This window comes from Scleropages formosus, chromosome 10 (genome assembly GCF_900964775.1).
Source record: "Scleropages formosus chromosome 10, fSclFor1.1, whole genome shotgun sequence".
In the NCBI taxonomy this organism is placed as follows: domain Eukaryota; kingdom Metazoa; phylum Chordata; class Actinopteri; order Osteoglossiformes; family Osteoglossidae; genus Scleropages; species Scleropages formosus.
The window spans coordinates 9,048,062-9,075,592 of NC_041815.1; the positions used below are offsets into that span (position 1 = coordinate 9,048,062).

Sequence of the window (27,531 nt, forward strand, 5' to 3'; positions counted from 1 at the left end):
CCTCACATCCAGGCCACTTCCTCTTCGAACCCTTGCCATCTGGCTGGCGCTACAGAGCACTGAGCACCAGGACAGCCAGGCATAAGAAAAGTTTCTTTCCTCAGGCCATCTACCTCATGAACAGCTAAATCCCCCCCTAGAGAGTAAACCAGTGCAATACACAATGCTATTTATATTTATATTTATAACTATTTATCACATCATATCTCTTACTCACACTCCCTTGCATTTGTATAGAACATACCTGTACATACATACAATGTCTAGTGACTATTTTTGTATATTGGGTACTTTATATTTTTAAATATTTTTTATCCCTTGTTCACATACTTTATCTTCTCACCTGTCTTGTCCCTGTCATTCTGTCTGTGCTGTGGTAGTTCCTGTCACCAAGACAAATTCCTTGTATGTGTGAACATACTTGGCAATAAAGCTCATTCTGATTCTGATTCTGATTCTGATTCTGATTCTGATTCTGATTCTGATTCTGGGGGGGTGCAGTGGTGCAGTGGGTTGGACCACAGTCCTGCTGTCCGGTGGGTCTGGGGTTCGAGTCCCGCTTGGGGTACCTTGCGATGGACTGGCGTCCCGTCCTGGGTGTGTCCCCTCCCCCTCTGGCCTTACGCCCTGTGTTACCGGGTAGGCTCCGGTTCCCCGTGACCCCATATGAGACAAGCAGCTCTGAAGATGTGTGTGTGTGTGTGATTCTGATTCTGATACCTTGATATGATTCTCTTTGAGTCATGGTCTTCTTTCCTGCCACCCTCCTTGTCAAGTCGGTTTATTTGCATTTGATATTGTGACCTCTGTAGCTCCTTCATAGTGATGGTTGGTCTCTACGGCTTCTCCCACAAGTCTATATCTCGCTCGGATGCTGAATCTCCAGGCACGGCCTTGTCTGGACCTGCTAGAAAAGAGCACAGAATGTTGACGCAGACAGAGCAGGAACTTGAGACAGGAGCATAAGCAGCTATGGAGCAGGACTTGAGAAAGTGGTGAGTAAATAAGGTTTACAAGGAAGTCACAGTAGAACGGTGATCAAAAATATGCAATCTTGCCTCAGTTGTTTGTTCCTTTTATACTTGTTTGATTTCATATTGTGAAAAGGTGCACAGGTCTGGATTATTGGAATTGAGTGGCTCCTTCTATGGTAACTGGGGGTATTATCCCTATTGGTTATGACAGTCATTACTTTGAGGGGTTTACCTGTTTTCCAGAAAATATTTTTTAGTTTTGACAGATATCTAAATAGTGTTGGTGTATCTAGTTAAATATAATTTCACAGGTTTTGTGACCAGTATGTTCCCCTTTAAATGCTGGTGCTAGTTAGACTCTTGGAAAAACATTAATTTTCATCCCTTTGCTAATGACATACAATTTTTAAACCAACAAGAATGAATGACACCATGTCCAAAGCTGCCTTAGCAAATTGGTTTAATGATGTAAAAGGCTGGATGAATAAAAATTATCTGTCCATAAACTGTGAAAATAAAACAGAAGTTCTGTTGATTTCAACTGAACTTTCCATAATTGGCACAAAATTTATTCATAATTTTCTGCCAGGATCTGCAAACTCTCTAAGATATTGGTCTTAGAAATAGCTCAGCAGCTCAGAAATATAGCAAAATTAGTGGGATTTCTAATGGTCAAAGATACAGAAAAATGTATACATTCTTCCATTTTAAGCAGATTGGACTATTGTAATGCCTTACTCTCTCGAGTATGAATAGCGCCATTGGTACATAACAACAAATTTAAAATTCAGAAACAAGGATTATAATGAGAAGCAGAAAGTATGATAAACATTGCACCAGTTCTCAGGCCTCTACATTGGCTCTATGTAAAGTTTAGCAGTAAAAATCTGTTGCTTATGCACATAACTCTTAAAGGTTTATCCACCCCATTTATTTTTATACACCACTTGCCCAAACAAGGCTGCAGCAATCCAGGGCCAATCCCATGAGCCATATGGCAGGGTATACCCTGGAACCAACAATATTACAGATACATTCATCACTGAATATTTTCTCTCTGTCTCTCTCACACAGGACATTTTATTGTCACCAATAACGCAATGTTTCTTTTCCGTGGGAGAAAACACACAAAAATGGGTACCATGGAACCTGTCTTAATACCTGGTTTTATCAGAACTCATTGTTATGCACACAACAGAATGTTCTTTTCAATCACTGAATGCATGCATTCTTGTAATTTATAGAAGAAATATGTGAACTTCACTTAAATGGCTCCTAAACCCTAAATTTACTGGGTCTACCAGTCAAAGTTAAAGATGCCCTTTATGTCACAAAGTTAAAATTTAGAACTGTGAGCCATCATCATTTTTTTATCAGCAGTTGGCCCTGCTCTTTTTCCATCCTGCTGGGTGCTTTAGATGTGAATCGTATTCTTGTAGTAAGTATCTGATTCTTTCCTCCTGCTTTTCGCTGGGTGTCTACACACTCAGGCCAAACTTCTTGTCTTCCGTTAGTTCACTGATTTAGCTGCACAACCCGCTGAATATTACATCCTGACCTGATTTGGTGCATCAATTAAGTCCTTTAATCACTCTTGAATCTGCTGACATGACACTTATGCTTTTCCCTAAGTGTGTGATGATAACATGGCCAAGAGGACAGAGTAGTGAGCTGTACTTGGACCCGCAGAAGTCTCTTTCTCCCATGCAGGTTTAAGGAGTTTGTAATCTTTCTGGGATTCTGCCATTAATATCAGTTGTAATTTTTATATTCTATCTTTTTCATCCCTGATAGACATTTCATTAAGTGCTCTTAGACAACCGCACTTGAAATTGGGTTACTTAAAAAAGGACCGAATTGAACTGCATTGGGGGGGCGCGGTGATGCAGTGGGTTGGACAGGGTCCTGCTCTCTGGTGGTGTCCCGTCCTGGGTGTGTCCCCTCCCCCTCCAGCCTTACGCCCTGAGTTGCCGGGTTAGGCTCCGGTTCCCCACGACCCTGTATGAGACAAGCGGTTCAGAAAATGTGTGTGTGTGTGTGTGTGTGTGAACTGCATTGTGTCAGACCAAATTCCCCTCCAGTACAGAAGATCTGTTCCGACATCGCTGCCTGACTGTGGAAATATGCCACCAACAGATGGCTGTTTTGTAAGGCATCTTTGCTCAGATTGAAGTGCCCGTAATGAACATTTCCCAGCTCCCTGTGTGGCTGTGTTGACTGAGCGGGAAAGCAAAGATACAGGACAACACTGCTTATGGAGCCTGTGAGACAGAGTAGGGAGCTGGTGACCTTCATCGTGGCAAGTAGGGTGGCTTAATTGGAGTTGTGCTCAGGTACCGAAATGTGGAGAACACACCCCTCCTCCATTTGCTCTGGGCTGTTTGAGACCGGAGTGGCAATCAGTTGATTTCTCTCATCGCCAGGTCCTAATGGATTCCAATTACGGCACAGACGGTGATGACTGTGCACAAACAGTTCCCACGTTTTAATGTCATGTCATTAAATTTGCATGCGCTTTCGCTCAACCTCTGTTTAGGTTTATAGCCACAATTTTTCGTCTGCCTGCCAACTTATGTCTGTCTCCGTGCGCAGCTTGGGATATTCACCTAATGTTTCTGTTGTGCAATTTAATTATTGCATTATTGGTAGATACTGACAACAGTGAAAGTTGCGGGCCCTCTCTCAAGAGTTTTCCCACAGTGCCACTCCAAGACTGATGGCTGAAGCCTACTGATCACCCAGTGGTTCTCACTAACTGAGAGACAGGCCTTCTGACTGTGGCTCCTCAAGCACCCAGTGTTTGAGCACCACTTGTTTCTTTGGCCAAAATCATTACCCCTAAGTGTCCGCAGTCCATCCCCAACTGCTATTTGTATTTTAAGCATCAACAATGAACATGGAAGGTGGCTTTGTAAAACCAATGAAGGGAAACTATAAGAGATTTAAACATCGCTTCTGCACTTTGCTGGAATTAGTGTTTTTTTCCAAGCCAGAGTGTCAGCCACTAATTTCAGTATTACTTTATGAAAATAGAAATATAAACATGCATGTAAATCATACTGTAGCACGCCAGGGCGGTCTGAAGAGGGGGCGGAGCCGGGGGCGGAGCCGGGGACGGGCCAGCAGCAGCTGAAGCTAATTAATGCCTCTATTTCTTTCCCCGGACCGGCCAATGAGAGGGAGAGAAAGACTGAAGAGCTGATGACGGAATCGGCCCCAAGACATAAGCGATCCCGAGCACAACCCCGACACTGACACCGATCCGGACCGCAACCCCACACACCGAGTTCCCCCACAATCTACCCGTTCCCTGTGCCCCCCGTTCCCCTCTCTGTCTGCCTCCCCGCACAACCCTGAATAAAAGCCCCCCCAACGAAATCTCCTTGCCTGTGCCGGCGCTTCTTTTCTACACATACTTATGTAGTACACAGTTTATAGAGGAGGGGGCACGGGGGCGCAGCAGGTTTTGCCAGGGCCTGTTCTCTGGCAGGTCTTGGGTTCAAGTCCCAGTTGGGGTGCCTTGTGGTGGACTGGCATCCTGTCCTGGGTGTGTCCCCTCCCCCTCCAGCCCTGCGCCCTGTGTTGCTGGGATAGGGTCCGGCTCACCACGACCCCGCTTGGGACGAGTGATTTCAGACAGTGTGTGTTAACTGTGACCTAAAACACTGTCGCTCACATATACTTATTCCCATAATGTGATGTAATGTGTGTGTGTGCGTGCACGTGCAAGTTTATAGAGTTTCAGTACTGTACAAAAAACAATACACTTGGAGCTTCTCACCTGGAGCAGTGAAGATATGTTGAGTAGAATGGAACATCAATGCGTCAAGTGATTCTGGGTTCAGCCACCTGTTACGGTGCAGCAGCGAAACAAGCTTGAGTTGTGAGTCATTCTCTAGACTCACCCATCTCCCCACCTTAATCAACATCATAATTCAGAATCATGATGGAGAAGATTAATGTCATAAGTGGGAGACATGCAACTGGCATGGCTACCCAGCTGATACCATAACTCAGTAGATGTACCCTGTCATTAGGATGTGCCCTGACCCCATCAATAACTCTCCCCCGGCGACACACAACTGCTGACATGTGAGGTCGTCTGGGGTTCAGTATGTAAGGCCAAAGGGCAGGGCCTGGGCGGGCAAGGAGGCGGAGTCTTGTTACTGTCAGTTTACAGCATTACATGACATTCACTTTCTTAATGCTCAGTTACTTGTCTGCAATGCTCTATTAGACAAAATGTCCATCTGCCAATATATTCAGAGGCACAGCGGAGGTTATTAATGCGCCCTTGGCAAAAAGGGTTTAGCTTTCTGGGGCAAGCGGCACCATAAATTGATGCCAAGGCAGTTTTATTACAGGTTGTAAATAGAACACCCTGCCGTATTTTATGACAGCCATCACTAACTCATTCTGATTCTTATTACCTCTGCCACTCCCCGGGAGCATGGGCGCTGCTGCTATGCGCCAGCATAAGCACTCATTTAGCCCCCCCCCTCCCCTGCAAAGAACTGCGAAGCAAACTTTTCCCAATGTGACTGCTTATTTTAACATGCAGCCTCGCGTTGACTGCAGCAGCTGTTTCGCCGACGAAGCGGAAGCCAGAGTCATTTAAGCTGGAAGTGTCATTGTTCTTTAGCAAAACGTTGTAGGGAGGACCTTCTCATTACCATTGAAGGATGTAATCTTTTGTCTACAGACATGGCACTGCATGGTTGTGAGGGTGATGTAGTGTCACAGGGCAGCTAAGAGGAATTTCATATGAAGTGGTAAACTCTGTAAAGCCATTAATGCCAGGTGGCCCCAGGTGCCAACCCACGCCGACTCTCCCTGCCAGCTGGAGGGCTACGAGGCGTTGCCATGTCGTTTGGGGAAGGTTGGTCAGTGGCCCATGCTACACCAGCTGGGTACTGTACCAAGGTGAATGGTAGCTTTACCTACCCTATTCTCAACAGCCTGTTACCCATTACTGAGTGTGCAGATGAGCTGGTGGAGTGGATGATACACTGCAGAAGTGCACACCCTCTTCATCACATCCTGGGGTCAAGCAAGAAAATGAATTGCGATATCTGTGGGCCTCACATATCCTGGATGTACAAGCATAAAGAGTGTGATACTCCAATGCTTGCATCACACCTCTCCTGTCAGCTGGTGAACCATGTGAGAGAGGAGAACCTGACTCGGCTGTCCTCCAGGAGAACTTTGGCAAGGTCAGGAATAAATATCTCCAAATAAAGTCGGGATATCTCTGCCAGGGCTGGACGATGACCCCTTCCCCATATTTCCTTCACCTAATTAAAATGTTTGAGGGCTAGAAGTCAATATGTAGTTATCTGCAGCTCATTGTCCTTTCACATAGGCCATTCCAGAGTTATTAGCCCTAATTGTGTTTGGACATGTGCCGTGCCTGTCTGTGCAAAAAGTCTACGTACCCTTATAAAGGTCTCTGTAAGTTTTACCTCTACTGCACCGTGTCATCCCTGTCAGTATGATTCATTATGATCTTTGTGATTAATGGCATCTTTTGGCTGTGGCTGGTGGTCTGTGAGTGTTGCTGGAACATTCCTTGTGAACAGTCCAAAACCTCTAATAACGATAACAGTTGTAACATTGTGGTTAATTACGTGTCATTATGTTGTTATCATTTCATAATAAAGTTGAAAGTCGGCGAGCTCCAGAGTGTTGTGGGATTACAATATGAGTTTTAATCATGGGCCAGATGGCAACCATTCTGGGGGAAGCGGGTGTTTCAGAGCTACAAAACAGTCAGTTAAAACAGCAAAACAACCAGATTTGTTCCAATATGGATTTTCTGGAAAATAAAAGTGCTCTTGTCTTTCAAGGACCACAGATTTGAGGGTTGGGTGGGCAGGGACCGGGTGACTCGGGGAGGGATGCAGATAAGTAGCAGATTACCCAGTATCTGGTCAGGCAGACACTCCGAGCAGCTGTCTGCTGCTCAGACAGCCAGATCTCCATCCGTGTTGTGAGTGCCGTCGCCTCCCGCGTAGCCTCGTGTATCACCTCCTGTGGAAAAGCATGTTTCATGGTGCGTTTTCGAGGGCTTTGCGACAGAGGCAGCTTTGCAAGCAGGCTGGGGTGGGGGTAGGCGCTCATACATGAACACATGCACTGTAACCTACATCTGGCCAGGCACTGCGGGTGCCTGCGTGTAAATTTTTTAATAGGTTTGGCCAGAGAGAGTGGATAGTTTTTGTTTTTTTGCTTTTTCACTGCTGGCTTGGTTTTGTCGCTCACACCCCGCCAGCCACCGTGGCCCTGCTCAGCAATGTGGCCGCACGGAGTCGCTGCCCTTATTGCCATCCCTCATCCCACTGTCCCACATCCCATCATTTCACATTCAGGCACGCTTCTGCTCCTTTCCCGCCCAGACGCAGAGATCCTGGTTTTCTTTTTTATTTCTGGGGATTCTTGTGAAGGGCTGATAAGCTGTCAGACTCTCCGCCACCACCCAAGGCTCTCCCCTTCAGCCGGCATGGGGACGCCCCCTCACCGGTGAACAGCCCCTCCATGCAGCAGGCACTGCCACGCTACCGCTCGCTCGTGAAAATGCCTTCTGTAGCCGACACATCTGCGAACAGTTAACGTAATGGGCTCATGGGGACCATAGACAAAGACAACATGGATGCTAAATCCTGTTCTGCTTCGCTAAATTTTCGCTTTTGTTGGTCTAATTTTACATGGGTGTCAGTGCTTATCGTTTCACGTTTTCTTTTCTCTCTCACAAGAAGCTCGGGGAATGTCGTTTCAATTATTTGTCTTTTCATTACCGTGAGCACTACGTCTTGCATATTTATTTAATCTTCTTCAAACAGTGGATTTCTCCCTATTCTCTGCCTTCCATTTAGCAGTAATTTTCAGCTGCGAGGGAGATGTTACTGCCGGCATCATGTTGTGTTTCAAGATTTCACTTGCTAATCATAATTGTTTACAGCGACGTTTCACCATTGCAGCACGTTGTAATGTATACAGATATCACATGCTTCCCTTTCCTTTTTCTTTGAGATGGAGGTCTACTGAGTGTTTTGTCAAAGACCGAGAGATAATTGTCACCTTGAGTGTTTTGACTCAGTTCTTTAGTGGTCAGCCTTAACATCCCAGCGTCCTACATAACTGGCAGGTGCTTTCCATGCCATGACCTGTGATGGTGCCCAAGTAGACAGTTGGAGTTTGGCTACAAACTCCATGAACACTCCAGAGATGCGTATACCCGTTTGCATATAGGACATTATGTACACATTCTAGAGGATGCAGATTCCATGGAGCCGAAAAGGCAGAGAGGAAATGTCACCTCCTGACGCTGTAAGAGACAGATGGGCTTGGTTATCTGAATGGGACATGTATTTGGTCCTCCTTTGAAAAGGCAACATTAATCTATACAGATCTATGTACAGTTTGAAAGACATGGAAAAGTTCTCATTTGAGGCTTCAGTGCTCCCGTGTTGTTTCAGTGATTTATTTCTTTTTATTTCTTTTTTTTTTTTTTGTGGGCCCCCATCGGAGATGAAACATTGCACTCAGCTGCATTATGTCTCCCCTGCGTGACGTTAACAAGTCCTTCCGCTAGGCTATGTACTTCCTTTTAGGGGGGAGCTAATTACAAAACTGAGCACTGTTGTGGGTCTGTATATAAGGCAGGAGCACAGTATGACGATCATGCGGGGATCCCAGTTATTCATTTGCACAGCGTATAGAAATTGCTGGAGTTAATCAGGATGCTTCCAGTAGCTGTAATTAGAACATGAAAGCCTCGGTGGGTGGGGAATATCTCCTCCTTCACACCCCCCCTCCTTGTAAGGGATGACTTTTTCTAACTCTATTACCTACCATAAGTAGGAAGTTCTCCCTTTACGGTTAGATAGTCAATTGACCTTTTGGAAAACTGCAAACACACCTGGGGAAACAACCAGGTAAACACAAGATATGTATGTCATTGCTTCCTTTATGTTGCATTGTAAAAAAACGGGTGGAAGGCAGCGCTCTTGCTGCAAATAGTTACTATATCAACCCGCACACATGTTAGTGACCCTATCTTTGCCTCCAAATGCTCAAGAATAATCGACATCGGGCAGTGACCTTGACAAATGACCTTCATTTGGAATTACTCTGTGAAGAAAAGCAACTCTGCACTGTACAATTACAGTATACACGTTATAAGTGGAAACTAATGGATGTAAAAGAGTAAGAATGAACTGATAATGCTGCACACATTACAGGACCAGTTACAGTGTATGTCTGTGGTCAGATCCTCCCTGATCTTCCTAGGATAACATAAAGAAATCTGCAGAAGGGCATCCCCCACTCTCAGAAGGAACACCAGGCAAGCGTACAAAGTGTGAACAGTGAACGAAAGGCTGTTGGGTGTATAGGTATGCCTGAGCTGTGGTAAGTTACTTGTAAGTAGGTGGTGAAAGGGTTAACTCCATGCCCACAGACTTCTGCCATTGACGGTAGCCTGAAGGGAAGGCGCCGACACAGTCCTAGGAGTCTTGGATTTGGGAGGCCGCTGCCCCACAGGTCACAGCCATGCTGATTAATGTAAGGAAGTGATGGCCACACATGGCTGCTGAACTGCACCGCCGCTTGCCACTTTGTCACTACTTCTGTAATATACCCTTCTTACCATGCCCTCCCTCCCGCCCTCCCTCCATGCTCACAGCCAACTCCCCCCTCCCCAGAGGCCAAGCTTGACGGAGCTCTGGCTAAAGCTTGCATTACTTTTTACATCCATTAGGATCAGAGTGTGAGGATTAGCTGCCTCTCTTCTCATCTCCTCCCGTCCCTGCCCTGAACTCCAGTTTGTTCATCCATTATTTCTCACCCTGCTCGCTGCATGCAGAAGACGCACCCGCACGCACCTGAGAGACATACGCACGCACAAACATACCAACACACGTGCATGCCCCCACCCCAGCTGCTGTCTCCCTCTTCTGGACGTGAAGCGTAGGATTTTCTCTCTTCCTGGCTGTGCTCCGCTGTCACACACGGGAAGACTGAGGCATGTGTTCCCACTGAAGCCTGCAGCGCGAGAAGAGGAGGCACGGCGCGCTTGACAGCAGGAGCGGCAGCATCAGCAGCCGGTCTGCCGAGCAGGAGCGAGAACAAGAGCGAGAGGGCAAGGGCGAGCGCTACCAAGAAGACGCAAGGAGATGCTGTGATGACACACAGGCAGTCTCAGCACCAGATGTGGCTCCTCTCCAGGTGCCAGCAACAGTGAAAGTGCTGCCTTGGGAATGGGGGACGGCGAAGCGTCCTCTCCTTCCCGCCACTGATGACTCCGCGCACGCCGAAGAGAGTCGCAGCGCGGGGGCGCAGAGCCATGTGAAGCCACTTGGAGCCTCTTCCTCTCGGAGATGTTTTCCAGGTTGAGAACTGGATGCTTTTCTACGCTTGAACTTGTTTTGTTTCTCTCTGTGCTGTTTGGCGGACCTGGGATCAGCCATCAGGCAAGGAGTAAGGGTCGTTGGAACAAGGGGGGTAAGTGATGGGACACTCCACTTCCTGCCGCTTTGCCTCCGCCTGCCCCGATTTGTCTAATATAAGTTCAGCAGCAGAGAGGATGATCAATCCCGTCAACAGTGCCCCGTCTCAGCATCTTTGGAGGTGGGATAGTGGCATTTAAAAGACAGGCGGGCGTACGTTACACTGAGTTCGGTCACACCCCCACCCCAATCCCGGAGCTGTGGCCGGAGAGCAGCCAGAGTATCCACAACTGGTGATGACTTCTGGCTTCCTGAGCTACTTGTCTGTATGGAACTCTATATGTAGCCTAACCCTCAGGTGCTCATTTTCCTTGCTGTAAAGACTGAAATTTCTTTCTAGGCGCTCATTTGAGAAACGGCTGCACAAAGTGGTGGGTCTTCTTTCCTGCTGGGATTGTGTAAAATGTTCTGCTCCATGTGCCAGTGCAGCGACGCTGCCCGTGGTAAGAAAAAAAATTGGAAAAGGGATTGTGAGTATGTTGAGGAAGACAGAGACTGAATCCAAGCTTCCCTCCTGTGTGTTGCCTGGGTGCGAGTCCAGGGGCGTGTGTGTATGATCAAGGATTAACCTCGTCTTCGCACCCCTTAACGTGTGACAGGGAGTGTCGGCACTAAACTGTGGTTGGGGGTTAAAGACCAAGATCATCATTCTGAAGAGGGTGTTAATAATTCATGGCGACCTCCACCTCAGAAGCCCCTTTACCCCCCTCCGCTGGTCTAATCCCTTTGGTGGGATTAAAGGAACCTCTAATCTGTCTCCCGGCGTTTGGGGGTAATGATTGCTGTAGCTCCCCATTCTGCCTGCCTGTCAGGAGCCACCGTTTCCTGTGCCAGCCTCCACGCTGCCACACACTCCTGTACACCCTCTTATACTTGTCATTTTGCTGGAAGACCCCTGTGTATTGTCCCGGTGGGGGGGTCATTAATCCTCGTGCTGTGGGAGTTAATGACTGGAGCGTGCCGCTCTCCTGCTACCAGAGGAAAGTGCATAAACTCACAAATGTGTTGTGCTTTGCACCTATTCTTATTCAGTGCAAGCTGGTGGAGTGCTTTATGCCTGTTATGGGGAACTGGCAGAAAAGCAGAGCCAGCGCTCTCGGAGAAGTGGTCAGAAATGACTATTTCGTGGCGGCAGTGTGTGGCAGGCAGTGGCTGGTGATGTCGTCTCTTGTAGGAAGGGACAGGAATCAAAACTTAGAGACACAAATGCAGGGGGAAGAGAGAAATATAAAACTCTCTCTCTCTCTCTATATATATATATATATATATATATATTTGTGAACCTATGATAGAATATTTATAACATTCCATTAATAGAATATGTTTTTCGGAAAGAAAAAACCAGTGAAATTCTTGTAATTTGTGGTGCCAGGTGAAAACAGAGCAAACGCCCTCCCGTAGGGTAATTTCACTGTTTCCCCTCAATAGATAATCTGAACAGATGAGATAACTCCTAAATTCCATGCAGCTGTCCAGAATGCCAGATTGCCACAATGTGCTGCGTTGTACCTGAAAAGATGAGCTGGGATCGGATGTGTTTTGTCATTACTGTCACAATAAAAAATGTAGTCGTGTGCCTTCACGCTGATGGTTTTGACTGATGCCTTTAAATAAGCTGTTTTTGGAGCTTTAAAATTGTTTTGTGCTCACTGCGATATAGGAGTGAGCTCTCTGTTACCTCAGACCTGGCGAACAAGGAGAATCCTCAATTTCCTATGTGACCCACCACCCAAAAGCCCTTGCAAAGTTTTACCTTCTCACTTTGTCTTACCTCACAGCAGGGCTATTCCCATAGGCAAGTGTAAGAGTAACTGGGAAGATTATTGAGCCGGACATGATTAGGTTGTTACTGCCATGAATACACAGAATGGTTTTGAGACCAGGCTGCATTGTATGGTGAAGGGGTTGGGTTATGCAAGCTTCACTTCTTGCAGATTTAACCGAGAAGTTCATTGTTCCTCTATACCCCAAGTCCTAACTCATTATAAAGGAACTGGTTGAGACAGTTGGCAGAAGAATAATGAGCAGGAAAGGGCCAGCAGCTGGGGATACACAGCACCTTCCCTGGGCACAATTCTGCCTACTTTCCGTAGCTGAGAGCATCTGAGGTAGAGAGCAGGAGATTTATAGACCAGAGCCTAGAGTGCAGTCATTAATATCCTCTCAACTTCTTGCTTGTGTGGAGGAGAGTGTTGGGCGTGAGTGTCCGCAACAAGCTCCAGGGGCTCCGTGATTCACTTGGTGGCTCCAGCTGATTTCAAACACAAGCGGGGGGTTGGTGCTGTATTCATTTGTTTATCAGTACTGTACTTTATTCCTGTGGTGTTTTGTACAATGCAGCCCAAAACCTCTTAGAAAGCGAGAGGGATTGTACAGGGATTCAGCTTTTGTCCTGCTTTCCTTCAATATTCAAGCCCTTCTTCAAAAATATCTGGAATGGAGTGTTTCTGACGGGCAGCAGCATCTCAACGCAAATGACTACACTATTCAGAATCCAGGCTGTGTGCCTCCAGGCGGGAAATGTTAGCACCAAAGTGGATTAGTATTCTGCCATCCGCCTATTCCCACTGTGCCGAGAGCTGATATGCAGCCAGATTAACGATGCCCGCGTCATATGGTGCTCAATGACATATTGTTCAGGACATCTGGGCGATGGATTTCCCAAAGTTTTCAGATATACAGATGGTTGTTGAAGTGCTTTTAAGAACATTGGATCTCAGCTCAGATAATCTGCCAAACATTTAGACCAGACTTCTTCCCAGGCTTTCCAGAAACCAGTATATTTCTGGACTTTATTGAAAAGCTAAGGAATATGTGGTGTGTGGGGGAGGGAAGACCAATAAACACCAACACCTGTACCTCTTACCATTTGGATTACTTACTTCTCTAACTATTACATCTTGTTATAACAAACACATAGTTGCCACGATTCGCAATTTTCCAATTTAAACCTTGCTGGAGAGTGGGAGGGGGCTAGTTAATATGGAAAAGTCCATCTCTGTAAAGACCACAGTTCTGAAGTTGGAGAAAACTGAATTATTTCCCTTTTTTCTAGACCATGTTCCAGTTCCGTATTCTTTATGTAAGGAAGATAGAGGACATTTCAGAGGGTATGATTATGTCTAGCCCTTGTTTTCAGACATGGAAGTCTGACTTTGAGCTTTTGTGCTTTTCGCTCCTTAAGTGCTGCACTGGCTGTCTCACTTAGGTCCTCCTTAGGCAGAGACGTGTGTGTTCTACAATGAGAGGGTGCAGGTATAGACAGTCACTAATGAAGTGATGTACACACTCCTCAATGAACTCAGTCATTAATTTATGAACAGCTATAAAGCTATTTTGTTGTTAAATGAAGAAAATAGCTCCTGTTTGAAAAATGTGTTATCAAAGTCTTTTAATGAAATTATTGATTCATATGAACAGGGTGAAGTCGAAGTGACTTGGAGCACATCTTGGCCAGCCCCCACCCCCCCCAAAACTGCTATAGTACTTAATTACCACATTCCAGTCACATTCTTTCTAATGAAGCTGCCGTCTAATTGCACAGGAAATTACAGCCAACAATAGCAGTGTTTTATGAGCAGATTTCAGAGTCTGAATATGACAGCTCAGAGTAATGGATGGACACAGCTGGTCCTTACTCTCTGGGACCCTGCACCACTTGTCCATTTTAACTCAGTCACTGAGTTCTATCCCGTACGACAAGTGTGGCATTGTATGCCTGTTTCCTTGGACACATTATCTATGAATCCCGTTCAACTGCTTGTGAAAGTGGAGCTTCGCAATGTTGTGACAATAACTGTGAGACAGTTGGTTTAATATGTTATGCTGCTGATTGCCTTCTTATAAATTCAATGTTGTGTGCAATCAGGGCAAGCTATATAAGAATCCATATCTGTTAATCAGCATGAAAAATGAAAACTTTGAATTGAAAGGAAAGTGGTTCTCTTCACTTGCAACTAGCGCCAACATTTTTTCGGCAAAGAATAAATTGGTGAAATTCTGTTGTAATGTAAAGAGTCCTAATGAAGGTCAAAACACATGGCAGTGTCGTGGGCTTACTGCAGCTTCTAGCAACCTCGGTGTCATCTCGACATCTGTATAATTGCTCTCCCACATGCTCTAGGAGTGGGATGTGGGTGCCACACAGCATGGAGAAGATAGAGGGAATTAAAAAACAAACCCAAAGGGACTTTGTTATTCTGGCCAATCGGATTTTTCTGTTGTTGCTAGGAAAATGATGCTGTCAGAGCCAAAAACAGCAATCCGTCTCTTTGGATCAAAGCAGACATGACGCCCAGCCTCTCTGGTGTGCTTCGTACGCTTTTTCCCCCCTCTCTCTTTGCCCTGCGCAATAAAACTTTCAAGAGATAAGAAGCTTTTTTTCTATTTCAGGGTCACCATTAGCCTGAATAATGCATAGACGTGAGAAGAGCAGTCTGAACACTGTGTAGGAGAGCAGCACAGGCTTCAATTAAATTATACATCATTATCACAGCTGGCAGGGCTGGTGCGGCGGCGCCCACTCCCTGCCCCTCTAAACGCTCCATGTTTCTGTCTTGTCCAATATCATGTGGGGAGCAACAGCTGCTGCTAGTGCCAGCATCGTGCAGGCAATGAGGCAGCGCCCAGATAGCAGGAGAGGGAGGAGCCAGGGTAGAGAACGATGGAAACGGATCATCCAGAGCTGATGTGCACCTACAAGCAGTGAGTGCTGGAGGAACCTCTGCTCTGGCAGGTAGAATGCAAATGGGAGGTGCAAGGGTGGAAAAAGTGTGAAGGGGAGATGACATTTTTTAAAAGTTGAGAAGAAAAATTCTTAGGGTGTAAATCCTTAGAGTGGCACAGTGGTACTGTGAGTAACACTGCTGTGTCACAGTGCTTAGGTGATGCAAGAGGACATGGGTTTGATCCCCACTCAGTCTGTGTGGAGTTTGCATGTTCTCCCCCTGTCTGCGTGGGTTTCCTCCCACAGTCCAAAGACATGCTGTTTAGGTTCACCCATAGTGTGTGAGTGACAGCAAGAGTGTGTTCCACTGATGTATGGAGGAGTGACCCATTTTAAGTAGTGTATCTAGCAGTGTAAGTCACCTTGGTGAATGAGTGTGTGGACTGATAACACTGCATAGAACTCATTGGAAGTCGCTTTGGAGAAAAGCGTCTGCTAAATAAATACATGTAGATAGAAGGCATGGCGTTAGGGTGCAAGGAGAAAAACTGAGAAGAATGCATAGACCTTATTAAATGGTGTCTTTGTGAATTTGGAAGGGAAAGGGGAAAGGAAGCTGCTTATAAAAGTGGGAAGTGAAGCAGTCAAGCTGAACTATGGTGGAAAGGGAGAAAGTGAGTGGGGAGCATAAAAGTTACAGAGCCACTATGCTGATTTTTGGGAAAGGATCAATCACAGCTGATAGCAAAATCCCTTGTGAGGGCTACATAAATGGATTCAAATCCCGGCTTTGCCATATTAGACCCATAGAATACGTGTTAGTCTTTCTTCCTTTGGTTGGGTACGATGGCCAGGGCTCTTTCACCATCATTGATCAAACAATACTCAAGGTCAGCTTAGTGCCTGCTGGGCTGTGAGTGGAATTGGGTGAATTTTCACTCTTCTCACACTGTGCTGCGATACCTGTAGCTCATAAAATGAGAAGAGGCACTTGGCTCACAGCATGCACATCGTAACGGGTGTGTGCTTGTTTTTACCCCTCCCGAGATGGTGTTCTTGAAATAGAAAACATTAGAATTGGGTAGCTGGCCACAAAAAAAAAAACGATGCGGAGGTGTGGACTGGAATTTTATGTCACAAAGTGAAATAACATGTAACCACAGCTATGGAAGACACTGGAGACACAAGCATCTGAGAGTCACTGACAAGCATTTGGGAGAAGGTAGCCAAAACACTGAATGATGTGCGAACATATAGGTTTGGCTTTTAAAATGCTGGACATTGTCATAGTCGGAAACAGCTATTTTTACTAAGAGTTTATATATCTGATACCTTCCTTCCAAATCACTTTACAGTGTTCCGGTCCTTACAATCATTTCCTCATGTAAACAGCAAGGTAATTTTTACTCTTTCAGTTCAGGGTAAGTGTCTTGCCGGAGAGTACTACAACAGGAATGGGTTTTCAAACCCGGGACCTTTGCGTCCTTGTAAAAACAAATTATAAACCTAATTATTAATTCAATTATTTAAATTATATTAACTGCTTCAATAACATGATTACCCTTACGCTAGCATAAATTAAGACTCACTCTCCAAATTAAGATCATGTAATGTTATTTCTTAGTCATTTAAAATCATGCTGAAAAAATTAAAATCATAGTTATTATTTTAAAATACTATTCAGAAATGACATTCAAGTCATGTAAAATTGGTTATTTAAATCATTCAAACAACATGAATGCCCTACAGTATGATAAATAAAGACTTAATCTTTTCATCTGTGAGCTGAATTATAAAATGTCTCCATATAGGGTATGCCTTGTCTCACACCCTATGACCTCCCTCACCCTGCCTTAGACACGTTGTTTTTCACAAATGAATGAATGAAAATGTAACATTAAAAGACAAGCTATAAAAAAACTCTTATGAAAAATGTAATTGTTGTTGTTACCATGCACAACAAAAATTTCTGTATTTCTGTACTGTGTATTTTTATTGAATGGGGGTGCGGTGGCGCAGTGGGTTGGACTGGGTCCTGCTCTCCGGTGGGTCTGGGGTTTGAGTCCCGCTTGCGGTGCCTTGCGACGGACTGGCGTCTTGTCCTGGGTGTGTCCCCTTCCCCCTCTGGCCTTACGCCCTGTGTTGCCGGCTAGGCTCCGGTTCCCCGTGACCCCATATGGGACAAGCGGTTCTGAAAATGTGTGTGTGTGTGTGTGTATCTTATACACTAATGGCAGTTTGATGCCCTCACAATGGGAATTTGCCTGATGGAGAACAAATTGACCCTGTTATGTTAGGAACGGGTGTACACACATTTATAAACTGTTAAAATATTTAATGGGCTAACATTAAAAGCAAAATATATGTGTGTGGGTGGAGTTTTAGTACTGAAGATGTGTAAATGTATCTGTGTGTGTGTGTGTATACTGAGCATTTTAAAGTCTTCTTTTTGCACTTTGGATGGAAATTTCAGAATTTGTTATGAAAAGGAGTAGTACAGTCTCTGTGTTTTCAGATTTTCCCTCCCTAAAATGTAGACCTCTTCTGAAATGAACTCTCAAAGGAGCCATTATAATTTAATTCTTAAAAATGTGATTTACCAGTGATTTTCATCCAAAAATTAATTAAATGGTCAAACAGATATACAACAGAGACAGTTGGCTGTTATGTCAGCTGACCAATGCACATGAAGCCTGTTACCTTTCCGCCTGGTTGTTATGGTGAATGTTGCCATGATAGAAAATTTGAAAAATTTGTGCTATGATTTTTGGATCTGCTTTCATACAGCAACTCCACATTCACACTGCAGAACTTTGACCAGCAACCCAGTGTGTTTGACTGAGTATTTCACTTGTTGATTCCAGGTCAAACCATGCATGCTTATGCCCTGTGTCACATCTATTCATTTAGGTGATGCTGTTTGTCCAACACAACTTACAACATTAAGGTTCTAGTTATTACAAGCTTACAAAGCTTCACCCATTTACACTGGTGGGAAATTTTTTTACTGGAGCAATTTAGGATAAGTACATTGATAAAGCACACTACAGCCAGAGGTGGGGATCAAACCTGCACCCTTTACATCTAGAGACAGTAGCACTAACTACTACACTACCAGCAGTCCCATGTTTGACAGGCAATAGTTGTACTATTTTATGATAACCTTTCAGAGGTCTATCAATAACACTTTTAAATTTACTCAGATTACATATTCTTCTATTTTTGTCAGTGTTCCGATTCGCGCTAAACTCCACCTAGTCCTGTTTTTTCTTCAGATCAACCTCAGGCTTCAGCTGGGGAAACAGCTCAACATCAACATTTGCTCAGTTATGCTACAGAGTTTTCTTGCCCCCTTGCTTACTGTACAGGAGGCGTGGGGGCTTTCAGAATGAGCTCCTCCAACAATCAGTGAATCCTCTGCGTGTTTCTGTGCTGCACATTTAATGGCCTCTTATGACATTTCCCTTCCGTGCACAGAGCCTTAATGGTGTGTTATTGGGTTTGCGAGTGTGGAATTGAGTCATCCTTATGTATTTCCTTTAATGTTGTATGAAATAAGGATCAATAAAAAAAAAAAACCTTGCCCTCTCTCAAGTAGAAAGACACATGAATGAGATCCAGCCAGGTAAATGACACAAAAAAATCTGAAACATGATCTTTAGATGATTTATCTTTTTCCCCTCTTATTGTGAGCGGTTTGCCATGACGCTTGCTGAATTTCAATTACAAAACAGCGTTTGCAATGTATCTGGAGTGACCACCTGAGCATGAATGTGATAATGTGTGTCACAGCTCTCAGCCTGTCCCGGTGGGTTTTTGGCACTGCTCTGTATGTCAGAATCGTACCTGCAGCCACATTGGGTTGCCCGTACACGTTACTCGTGTTGGATTAGAGTGTTTATTGTCCAATTCATCACGCTCTGTTTCACTGCCTTGAAAATATCTCCCTATCTCTGAATGTGGAATGGCTGGTGGCTGGCAGAAAAAAAAAATGTATGCAAAGAATATTAATAAAGCGAAAGATTGCTAAGAAGATGTTCTGTAATATCCCAACATGCATCTTTAGGGTTGGACTGCAGCACAGGGAGCCATCAGTGTGTCCGTTGACTAAGTGCTACAAACACTTGGCACAGACAACAGCTGTGGGTGCAGAGCTCTTTATGCCGCTCGAGTTGTGGTTTTGGTTAAGCCAGTCAGATACACTCTTCGTAGATGGACACAAGAGTGAATTGTTTAGATTGCTATGTAAGAGCTTCCATTTCTGGGACAGCTCTGCGCTAGGGTTAGGCTCCCTTACCGTCTCCTTGCTGGAATATTAGGGGTGTCCAAATGAAGTGGAATTACTGCAGGATCTGTGTTTAGGAGGCGAAAGCCGGCAGTGCTGACTTACACAAAGTGGTCTGAGGACCCTGTCAGGGGAGAAAGATGGCAGCGGGACCTTCGGCCTGGAGCCTGGATTGAGAGTTTAATGAGTGGTAAAATTGAGGCACTGCATCCAAGGTGACCCATTGGAGGTGACGGCATGGCTGCAGCAAGATTGGGAGCGATGGTAATCCTTCCTGGCTCTCACCGTCAGAGCTGTCAGCCCCGCATGCATTTCCAGCCACTGGCCCGAGGCACACAATTACACTTTTATTAGGTTTCATGGAGACTGTGCCATTTGTTCTTGGCACAGGCACTCCACATTTTGGATTTTTTTTAAAAATATTAAATGTAAATGTCTAACTGTGTGAAACTGACAAAAGTTCACTCTCACTCTTTTAATGTATCCATGGAAGCTACATTTATTCTTTAAAAATGACATGCCTTTTCTATATCTGATTACCAGGGTCTGTGGGTTTTGGGGGAGGGTTAGTAAGCTCTTAGTTTCTGTTGTATACCATACCACAGTGGTCATGAGGTGGAGACCAGGAGAGAGACCAGGAAAGAAAAGAAAAGGGGGCCCCGACAGCATCAGCTCCTGTGACACATTAAGGTTTCGTTTGCCGTGTAATTTGTTTATCTGTCAGCTTGATGGATGCCTTGTTTCCCTGCACTTTCCTCGCACATCGGGAAATGGTTGCCGGAGGACACTTCTGAATGTGCCACAGAAATGGGAGGGGGAACAAGGAGGTGTAAGACATTTGTTTTCCCCCAAACAGGTTCCCTTTATTGGGCTGGGGCCAGCCCCACAACCCTCAAGCCACTGCAACTGTGGCACGTGCCGAGCGAGCGCCGAGTAATTAAAGGTGAAAAGCTAATTTAGAGTAAGGGGTGGGAAGGGCCATGGGGTACCATGAGGTACAGGAGAGAAGGAAGCCCTGGGACATGGTCAAAATCATTTCCTCAGATTAGCATGGTGAGTAACGGCTCTGAGCTGCCAGGGGTATTTATCACCTGTCACTCTTTGTACCAGCGATGGCTGCTCACCTTCACAGCACCTCAAATGTCACCTCCACTGCCATAACTACCTCCTCACCACACTACCTCCTGAACGGATTTGTTGGTAATACCTGTCAAAATGTAACAGGGCACAGCATCCCCCGTGCTGCATTTGATATCCTCGACATTACACCAAATTTGTCTCGTGTAACGCTTTTGCAGATGTTGTTTACATGCCTCCATATTATCAAATTAAATATTAAAAACTCCTTTCATTTTCTGCTGCACAAAAGGTGTGTATCTTATGACGATATTGCTTCCGAGAACCAGTGAAGTGAAAAAACAGCAAAAATTCAGCGGGATAAATGTTGATTTTATAAAAGTTGCTGCCTGAAGAGTTCCCTTGTGTCAGTCCTGTGACAAGAGAGGCAACATGGGGGTCTGCAAAGCGTAAGGGGTCTAGACTGGTGTGCCTGCAAAGGTCTTTGAAATAAATGCAGCTGCTTCTCATCATATGACAGCTGGGGGGAAAGAGCAGGGCCAGTGTGGCTTTTAAATGACACCCTGCATCTCCACTCAGGGGGCCTGTCAACATCCTTCCCCCTAGGGCTGCTGGAGAGAGCTCCAGGCCTATCACAGTATTTTGTGTTGCAGGATCATAGGGGTAGTGGTGGTGCTGTTGAGTCTGACTCCATGCAACCACTTGTATGGCTTTCTTGGTTACAAGTGGACAGTCATTGCCTTCTTCTGCAAACGCCTTTGGATTGCGAATGCAAGGAAAACATATAAAGTCTGCACATCTTAATCCAGATTAAACCTACTCGCAAAAAGTGCTATTTGCTGTATGAACCACTCTGACACATGTCTTTGCATGTTATTGCACTTGATATGATATTTTTGTATAAATGGAAATGGAAAATTTGCAGGCAATGTTTTTCCGCAAGGATGCTACTACAAAACCATTGTACTTTTTTCAGCAGCTCTCTGTGCAATTAACAGAAAACCACAGTCCCTGACTGTTGTCATGTTCCCACCATAAACCAAAGGTCCTTGTCAGTCTTTGCAGGTCTTCAGACTGAGATTGAGAGCTGGAATTAGAGCCAGAACTATGGAAAGCGCACAGCCACATGGTATACCAGTCCCCCATATTCCTGTGTGAAGAGATAATGTGTGACGGCTAAATCTTCTCTCTCCCTTAATCCACGGAGCCAGAGGTGGAATCTTATTTAGGGATCAGCACCAATGCAGCTGCTGCACGATAAGAGCATGCAACTCTGCAAGCTCTTTTTAAGGGTATTAGGGCCAAGGCAGGAATCAAGCAAAGAACATCTTGGAAGAGAGGAAAAAACACAAAACAAAACTAAACAAAAACTCTTTTCAATTAAACCCGCAATGAGTCGGATACCGCGGGCCTACATAGTTGAAACGGATAGTGTCATAATCCCTTTACACGTTCACAAAGTAGTCTATTAAACCATGAAAGCATGCCAAGGGATGAGAGCGCCTGGCTGCACCAGAGCCGCCTTCTTGAGAAAGAGCCGGGGATTATTCAAATAGATGCTCTGTGAGAATGAGCTCTATTTCACTTTCTTGTTTGTTTTCTTTTCTTTGCTTTTGATTTAGAAGCCAGTCTTCTTCGAATGAATCTGCCCCTAAAATGCGTCTCACGAGGAGAGGCCGAGTTTCAGGGAGTGTCAGGAAAGGAGCTCTGGAGAAGGCATCTTCAAATGTCTCAGGGGCCGGAAGGCAGAACCTCACACATCCTAGCGGGAGCAGCCATAGTGATGAAATTGTTATAAAATTCTGACACTTTGCTCTTATTTAGAACTCCTGCTTTCCGCTCAACTGAGTTATCCAAAGCAGGGATGCATTTCTGATGGAAGAAATGTGATTTATTACCATGATAGTTTCTCGCCTCTTTACCTTTGCTACTTTTTTCAGTAGAACTTTACTTTGTAGTTATGTGCAGATATAAGAAACAGAAGTGAATAGGATGACTCCATGAGTTTAGGAGACGAGCTGCTGAGGGCTCAGCCTGGTATACCTGATATTGTGCCCAAGTTTTCCTTGTACACAAATGTTCCCCTACGGCAGTTTCAATCCAGAAATTCTATGGGTGCATCTGATCTGCTTGCATTGTTTTGCCGCTGATACAGATTTCTTTGAAATTTTTGTCTCAGATAAGGTCAGGCCCTTTCTGAAGGTACTCTCTACCAAGTGCCACATAGCAATTTTCAGTATCGACCATTGGCTGTATGCTTCTGTAGGTGAAAATCTAAATAGGTCAGTCGGATCGCAATGAATGCTTCACTGCATTTGTCATAGTGTGTGGTTAGATGGATATCATGGAGCAAAGATGTTTCCTGTTGTAGCTATATATCCTTCCTCTCTTAATATTGTTTTTTTGCTTTGCACCATGACTGTATACAGGGTCATTGTCCATAGGTATTTATATTTCTTCACTATTAGAATTGTTTTATTTCTGATATTTAATGACATTTCTTTAAAAATACTTTTAACTTTGAGGAACACAACTTGTGGCCCAATTCCAAATCCTTAACTTGATGAGTACCATAGTGCTTTTTTCTGTGAAAAAGAGCAGGTCTGTTACAGGTGGCCATGGTCATGCCTTTGAGTATGGTATGAAGGTGAAGAGAGCAGCAAGGGTCCTAGTAAACCCCCCGCTGATATTTGAGTTTGAGTGATTCATTGACCTGCCTCGCTTGGGCGTGGACTGCTGCTCCAGTAATGAGAATCCTAGCTAATGCTTGTTTATCTCAGACAAAAAAGCAGAGATGATCCTGCACAACTAAATGGTTAAGGGTTTTATGGATGAGCTAGAAGAGCAAACTGGTTCCCCATGATATAAGGTCTTAAATCCATTTTCAACTATCTGTTTAAGTTGTTTACTTACGTTTCAATATATCTGTAAAATATAACATTTTTTACATAGAATACTGTTGTACAATGTCCCCTTGTGAAAATCAATAGTAATGAGAGTGTGAAGGCAGTTTAGAGGATAGTCTCTACATAATGCAGAAAAAATAAAGAGGCATAAACAAAAGCCAAGTTCTTTGTAAATATGGTGTTGCTCTCCATGTTGGACTGGGGCTTCTTTGTGTGCAAGTCGTTCTGATGTGTGTTTGTGTGTGTGTGTGTGTGTGTGTGTGTGTGTGTGTGTGTGTGTGTGTGTGTGTATGTGTGTGTGTGTGAGAGAGTGCTGCTGCTCTTTGCATATGGGGAGCATCGCTCAGAGTCGCTGGGTGCTGTTGCTCAGTGGTTTGTAATACTCTGTTTTTTGGGGTGTAGCAAGATGTAGCCTGTGTGCGAGAGCACTACTGTCACACTCTGTGTATATTCTCTGATTTACTCTGTGAGTAAGCACTGTGTGTCTGGGGGGAAGGGTTGGGTTCAAAGACACCCTTGAACTGAGTGACACATACAAACTGCAACCCCCATACTGAAGACTGTGACAATATGATATGAAAGCACCTGAGCCTAAGATGTGGCACATCGCTTTAGAAAGGGACACTTGGCAATGAATAATTGAATAGCCATCTCTGCATGTTTAAGGCACAAACAAAAGAAAGTGAATAAAGCTTTCCCAATGCCATGGGAAATGTCATTCCCAAATCCCACTCACATCCCGGTCATAAAGATCATGAGAGAGGAGAGGAGTAGCTTCTTCCTTGCTACCAGCCACACCCAGACAGCATCAACCGCCACTCAGTAGGAATGCTGTCCCTCTGCACTCGTGCCTTTATGCTCTCAACATCAAATCCCTGTTGCCAGTCCACACTGCTGTCTGTCTGGTGGCACCTTGAGAGCTCTGTTCTGGAGTACACCTTCCAAACCCCCCCTGCTCCATACTCTCCCCTTTGAAATGCCAAGGCTTCAATTATAGCCTCTGTCTTCTGTTTTTCCCTCTTTTAGGGACATTAGCCCTGTTGGGTGTGGGTTGGGTGGGAGATTGGACAGAGAAAGAGATGGGAGCAATAGGCTGATCAGCCCTATCTGATTCAACAGGAGACGCTACAAAGTTTAAAAGGATTATATAGCACACTAATGGGAGTCACTGTGGCTAAATGTAAATAGTATAATTTTATTTCAGTAACAGCTATGACTGAGTCTCAGTATCTTGTACCAAATGCGCCAGTCTTTGCACACTGTCTCAACAAATACTGTCACTTAAATTGTTAAAAACTAGTGTGCAGTGCTGATGAAAGTATGTAAAGCCCTTGTGTCCCTTAGTTCTACCATGAAATGGTTATTTAATGAAAAGCAGTCTCTCATGTGACATAATAGGTGCATAATGATCAATTCCATATGTTGCTTTGAAGGAAATCATGTATGTAGTAGAAACACGGAAGTAGTGCAGGTCCAAAAATAAGTTAATCCCAAATTGCATTGGTTAAACCAAGCAAGTAAGGACATCAGGTCTGTAAATCCTAATACTTTATTGTAAGAGTTAGATTTTACAAGTCCATCCTTCCTCAACAACATTTGTCCCGAGCAGGGTCACGGCAAGCCGGAGCCTCACAGGGCACAAGGCTGAAAGGGGAGAGGACACACCCTGGACAGGACACCAGTCCATTCCAAGGCACTCCAAGCAGACCCACCACACAGTGGGTACTGGCTGAACCTGCCATGCCACCACACACCCCTTTTACAAGTTTATTATAATATTTTATATGAGAATAACTGCCATCCCTACAGGGTTCACATACTTTTAATCAGCGCTATATGCGTATGGAAAAATTTGTTTGCACGGACCATGCAGTTTTCTGGTTATTCTTCAGTTTGTGCTTTGAATCCCTATTTTAATGAGGTAAATATGGGGCTTAGGCATTGGAAGGTGCAATCCATAAAGAAAATTAACAGTTGCCTCAGGAAGATGATAGTTTCATGTGTCATAAGGTTTTTGCTGTCAACAATTCAAAAAAGATACTTGACCTGAGAGGTGGGTGCAGTGGCGCAGTGGGTTGGACCACAGTCCTGCTCTCTGGTGGGTCTGGGGTTCAAGTCCCGCTGGGGGTGCCTTGCGATGGACTGGCGTCCCGTCCTGGGTGTGCCCCCTCCCCCTCCGGCCTTACGCCCTGCGTTACTGGGTATGCTCCGGTTCCCCGCAACCCCGTATGAGACAAGCAGTTCTGAAAACGTGTGTGTGTGTACTTGACCTGAGTAGCTTCAATAAGCACCCAACTGTTCACATGAATAAGGCTGAAACATTAAACATGTCAAATTAGAGCTGAACACAATATAATATTGACAACAGCAATATCTTCCACAGATATAACTCTTTCTTGCATGCTAGTGTTATAGCTATTATGTACCTACCTTTAGATGCAACCCCCAGAGTCACTGTATGAAAAGATTTTACCATATCCAGTGTTTCCAGTGTCTTAAAATGTCTATGGTATTGGAGAGAAGTCTGTGATGTACCACCATTACTATCTACACATTTTGTTGATGCTCATTTTGCTGCTTCTACATTGCAACCCTTCCACTGTGATTTGTCTTATTAAAGCAGATGAATCTGTAGCCCTGATGGAAGACTTCTCTATCCATCAGCCTCAGGTTTTTCATTTTTCTGGGTCTGTCTTAACAAGATGCCTGGGATCCTGGGATATCTCTGCTGATCTTCAGCCAGAGTCAGTGAATGGGAGGGAACAGAAAGTATTGGAGCCCCAACTGTCATCGCTTCCACTTTTCATAACATTTCATAACCACAAAGCCATAGTTTCCTGGCTAATTGCCGGAGGAGAAGGCACGGCAGTGAGCACCCTCCCACCCCCTACCCCTAGCCTCCACCAAACGCACCTCCTTGTGGGCTTCAGGTTTCTACTGATCTGCCTTTGTGTTACCATATTTGGGCTCCTTTCTTCCCAGCCCCACAGCTCATCTACTGATTGTGGTGCGCATGCTGACCCACTTTAAGCAGAGGGAGTCTTTATTGCATGCACAGCAATAAAATGCAGCCTCCCCCAACTCCTTTACCTGAGGATTGCCTTGAGATGAACAGCTTCCCTGCTGGCATCTCAGGCATTTGGAACCCAAACATGGGCATGCAGGCCCTCAAGAGAGTGCTTATGCCAGATCCCTCCTACGGCACTGTGAAGAACTATGTAACACCCAGTGAGATCCATTAAAATTACTCTGTATTCCACTGGGGGTGTGGTAGCGCAGTGGGTTGGACTGGGTCCTGCTCTCTGGTGGATCTAGGGTTTGAGTCCTGCTTGGAGTGCCTTGCAACTGCCTGGCATCATGTCCTGGGTGTGTCCCCTCCCCCTCCAGCCTTACGCCCTGTGCTGCCGGATTATGCTCCAGCTCCCCACGACCCCATATGGGACAAGCAGTTTCAGACAATGTGTGTGTGTGTATGTGTGTGTGTGTGTGTGCGCATTCCACTGACATGTTAAGGGAGTCTGAGGTCATGACCATGACAGGTCGCTGACAGAGGTGTGATGAATAGCAGTCCCAGTTGATAGACTTGGTTTCTAGTCACACTTGGTGACAGTCTGTTTGTGGTTTACAATGTTGACAATTACCAGGGTTTCATTCACTTTATTAATTGAAGTTTGAGTTACCCATTGGATTAAAACAAAGCAAAAAGAAAAAAAAAGCAAAAATTGCCTTTGGGCAACATGCGAGCTCAGCTCCAACACATCAGTCAAGGTTTATCAGCCTTTGTTTTGCAGTCTGGGTGACTTTGATATCTAGCAGCAGTTGGTTTTTAACATCACAGGTCTAAGGAATTGTATCTTTGTCAAGATATTCTCTCTCTCTCTCTGCTAATCTTCTTCAAAAAAGATAGATGACACTGTAGTCCACTTTACCCCAGGCTAAGGGAGGGTCGCCATAACCACCTCTTTCCAACACACACTTTACACACATCCCCTGAGTGCCAGCCTCTGATAGGTGATGAAAAAGAATCACGACTTCGTTGCACATCCCAAGATCTCAAGATGACTGTGATCACAAATTCACTATATTTACTGCAGATGAAAGCAATTCACTTGGTTAA

At 44.9% G+C, this 27,531-nt stretch overlaps 1 protein-coding gene across 3 annotated transcripts in view; it reads left to right on the forward strand.

Moving 5' to 3' along the window:
• The first annotated feature begins 9,870 nt into the window (after positions 1–9,870).
• robo2 (roundabout, axon guidance receptor, homolog 2 (Drosophila)) overlaps positions 9,871–27,531 on the forward strand; it is a 302,691-nt gene continuing 285,030 nt past the window's right edge. For all 3 annotated transcript variants that reach the window (XM_018758789.2, XM_018758791.2, XM_018758792.2), the window contains exon 1: positions 9,871–10,475. In XM_018758789.2, coding sequence (XP_018614305.1) covers positions 10,352–10,475 — 124 coding nt within the window. In that variant the 5' untranslated portion in view covers positions 9,871–10,351. The remainder of the gene's footprint in view (positions 10,476–27,531) is intronic.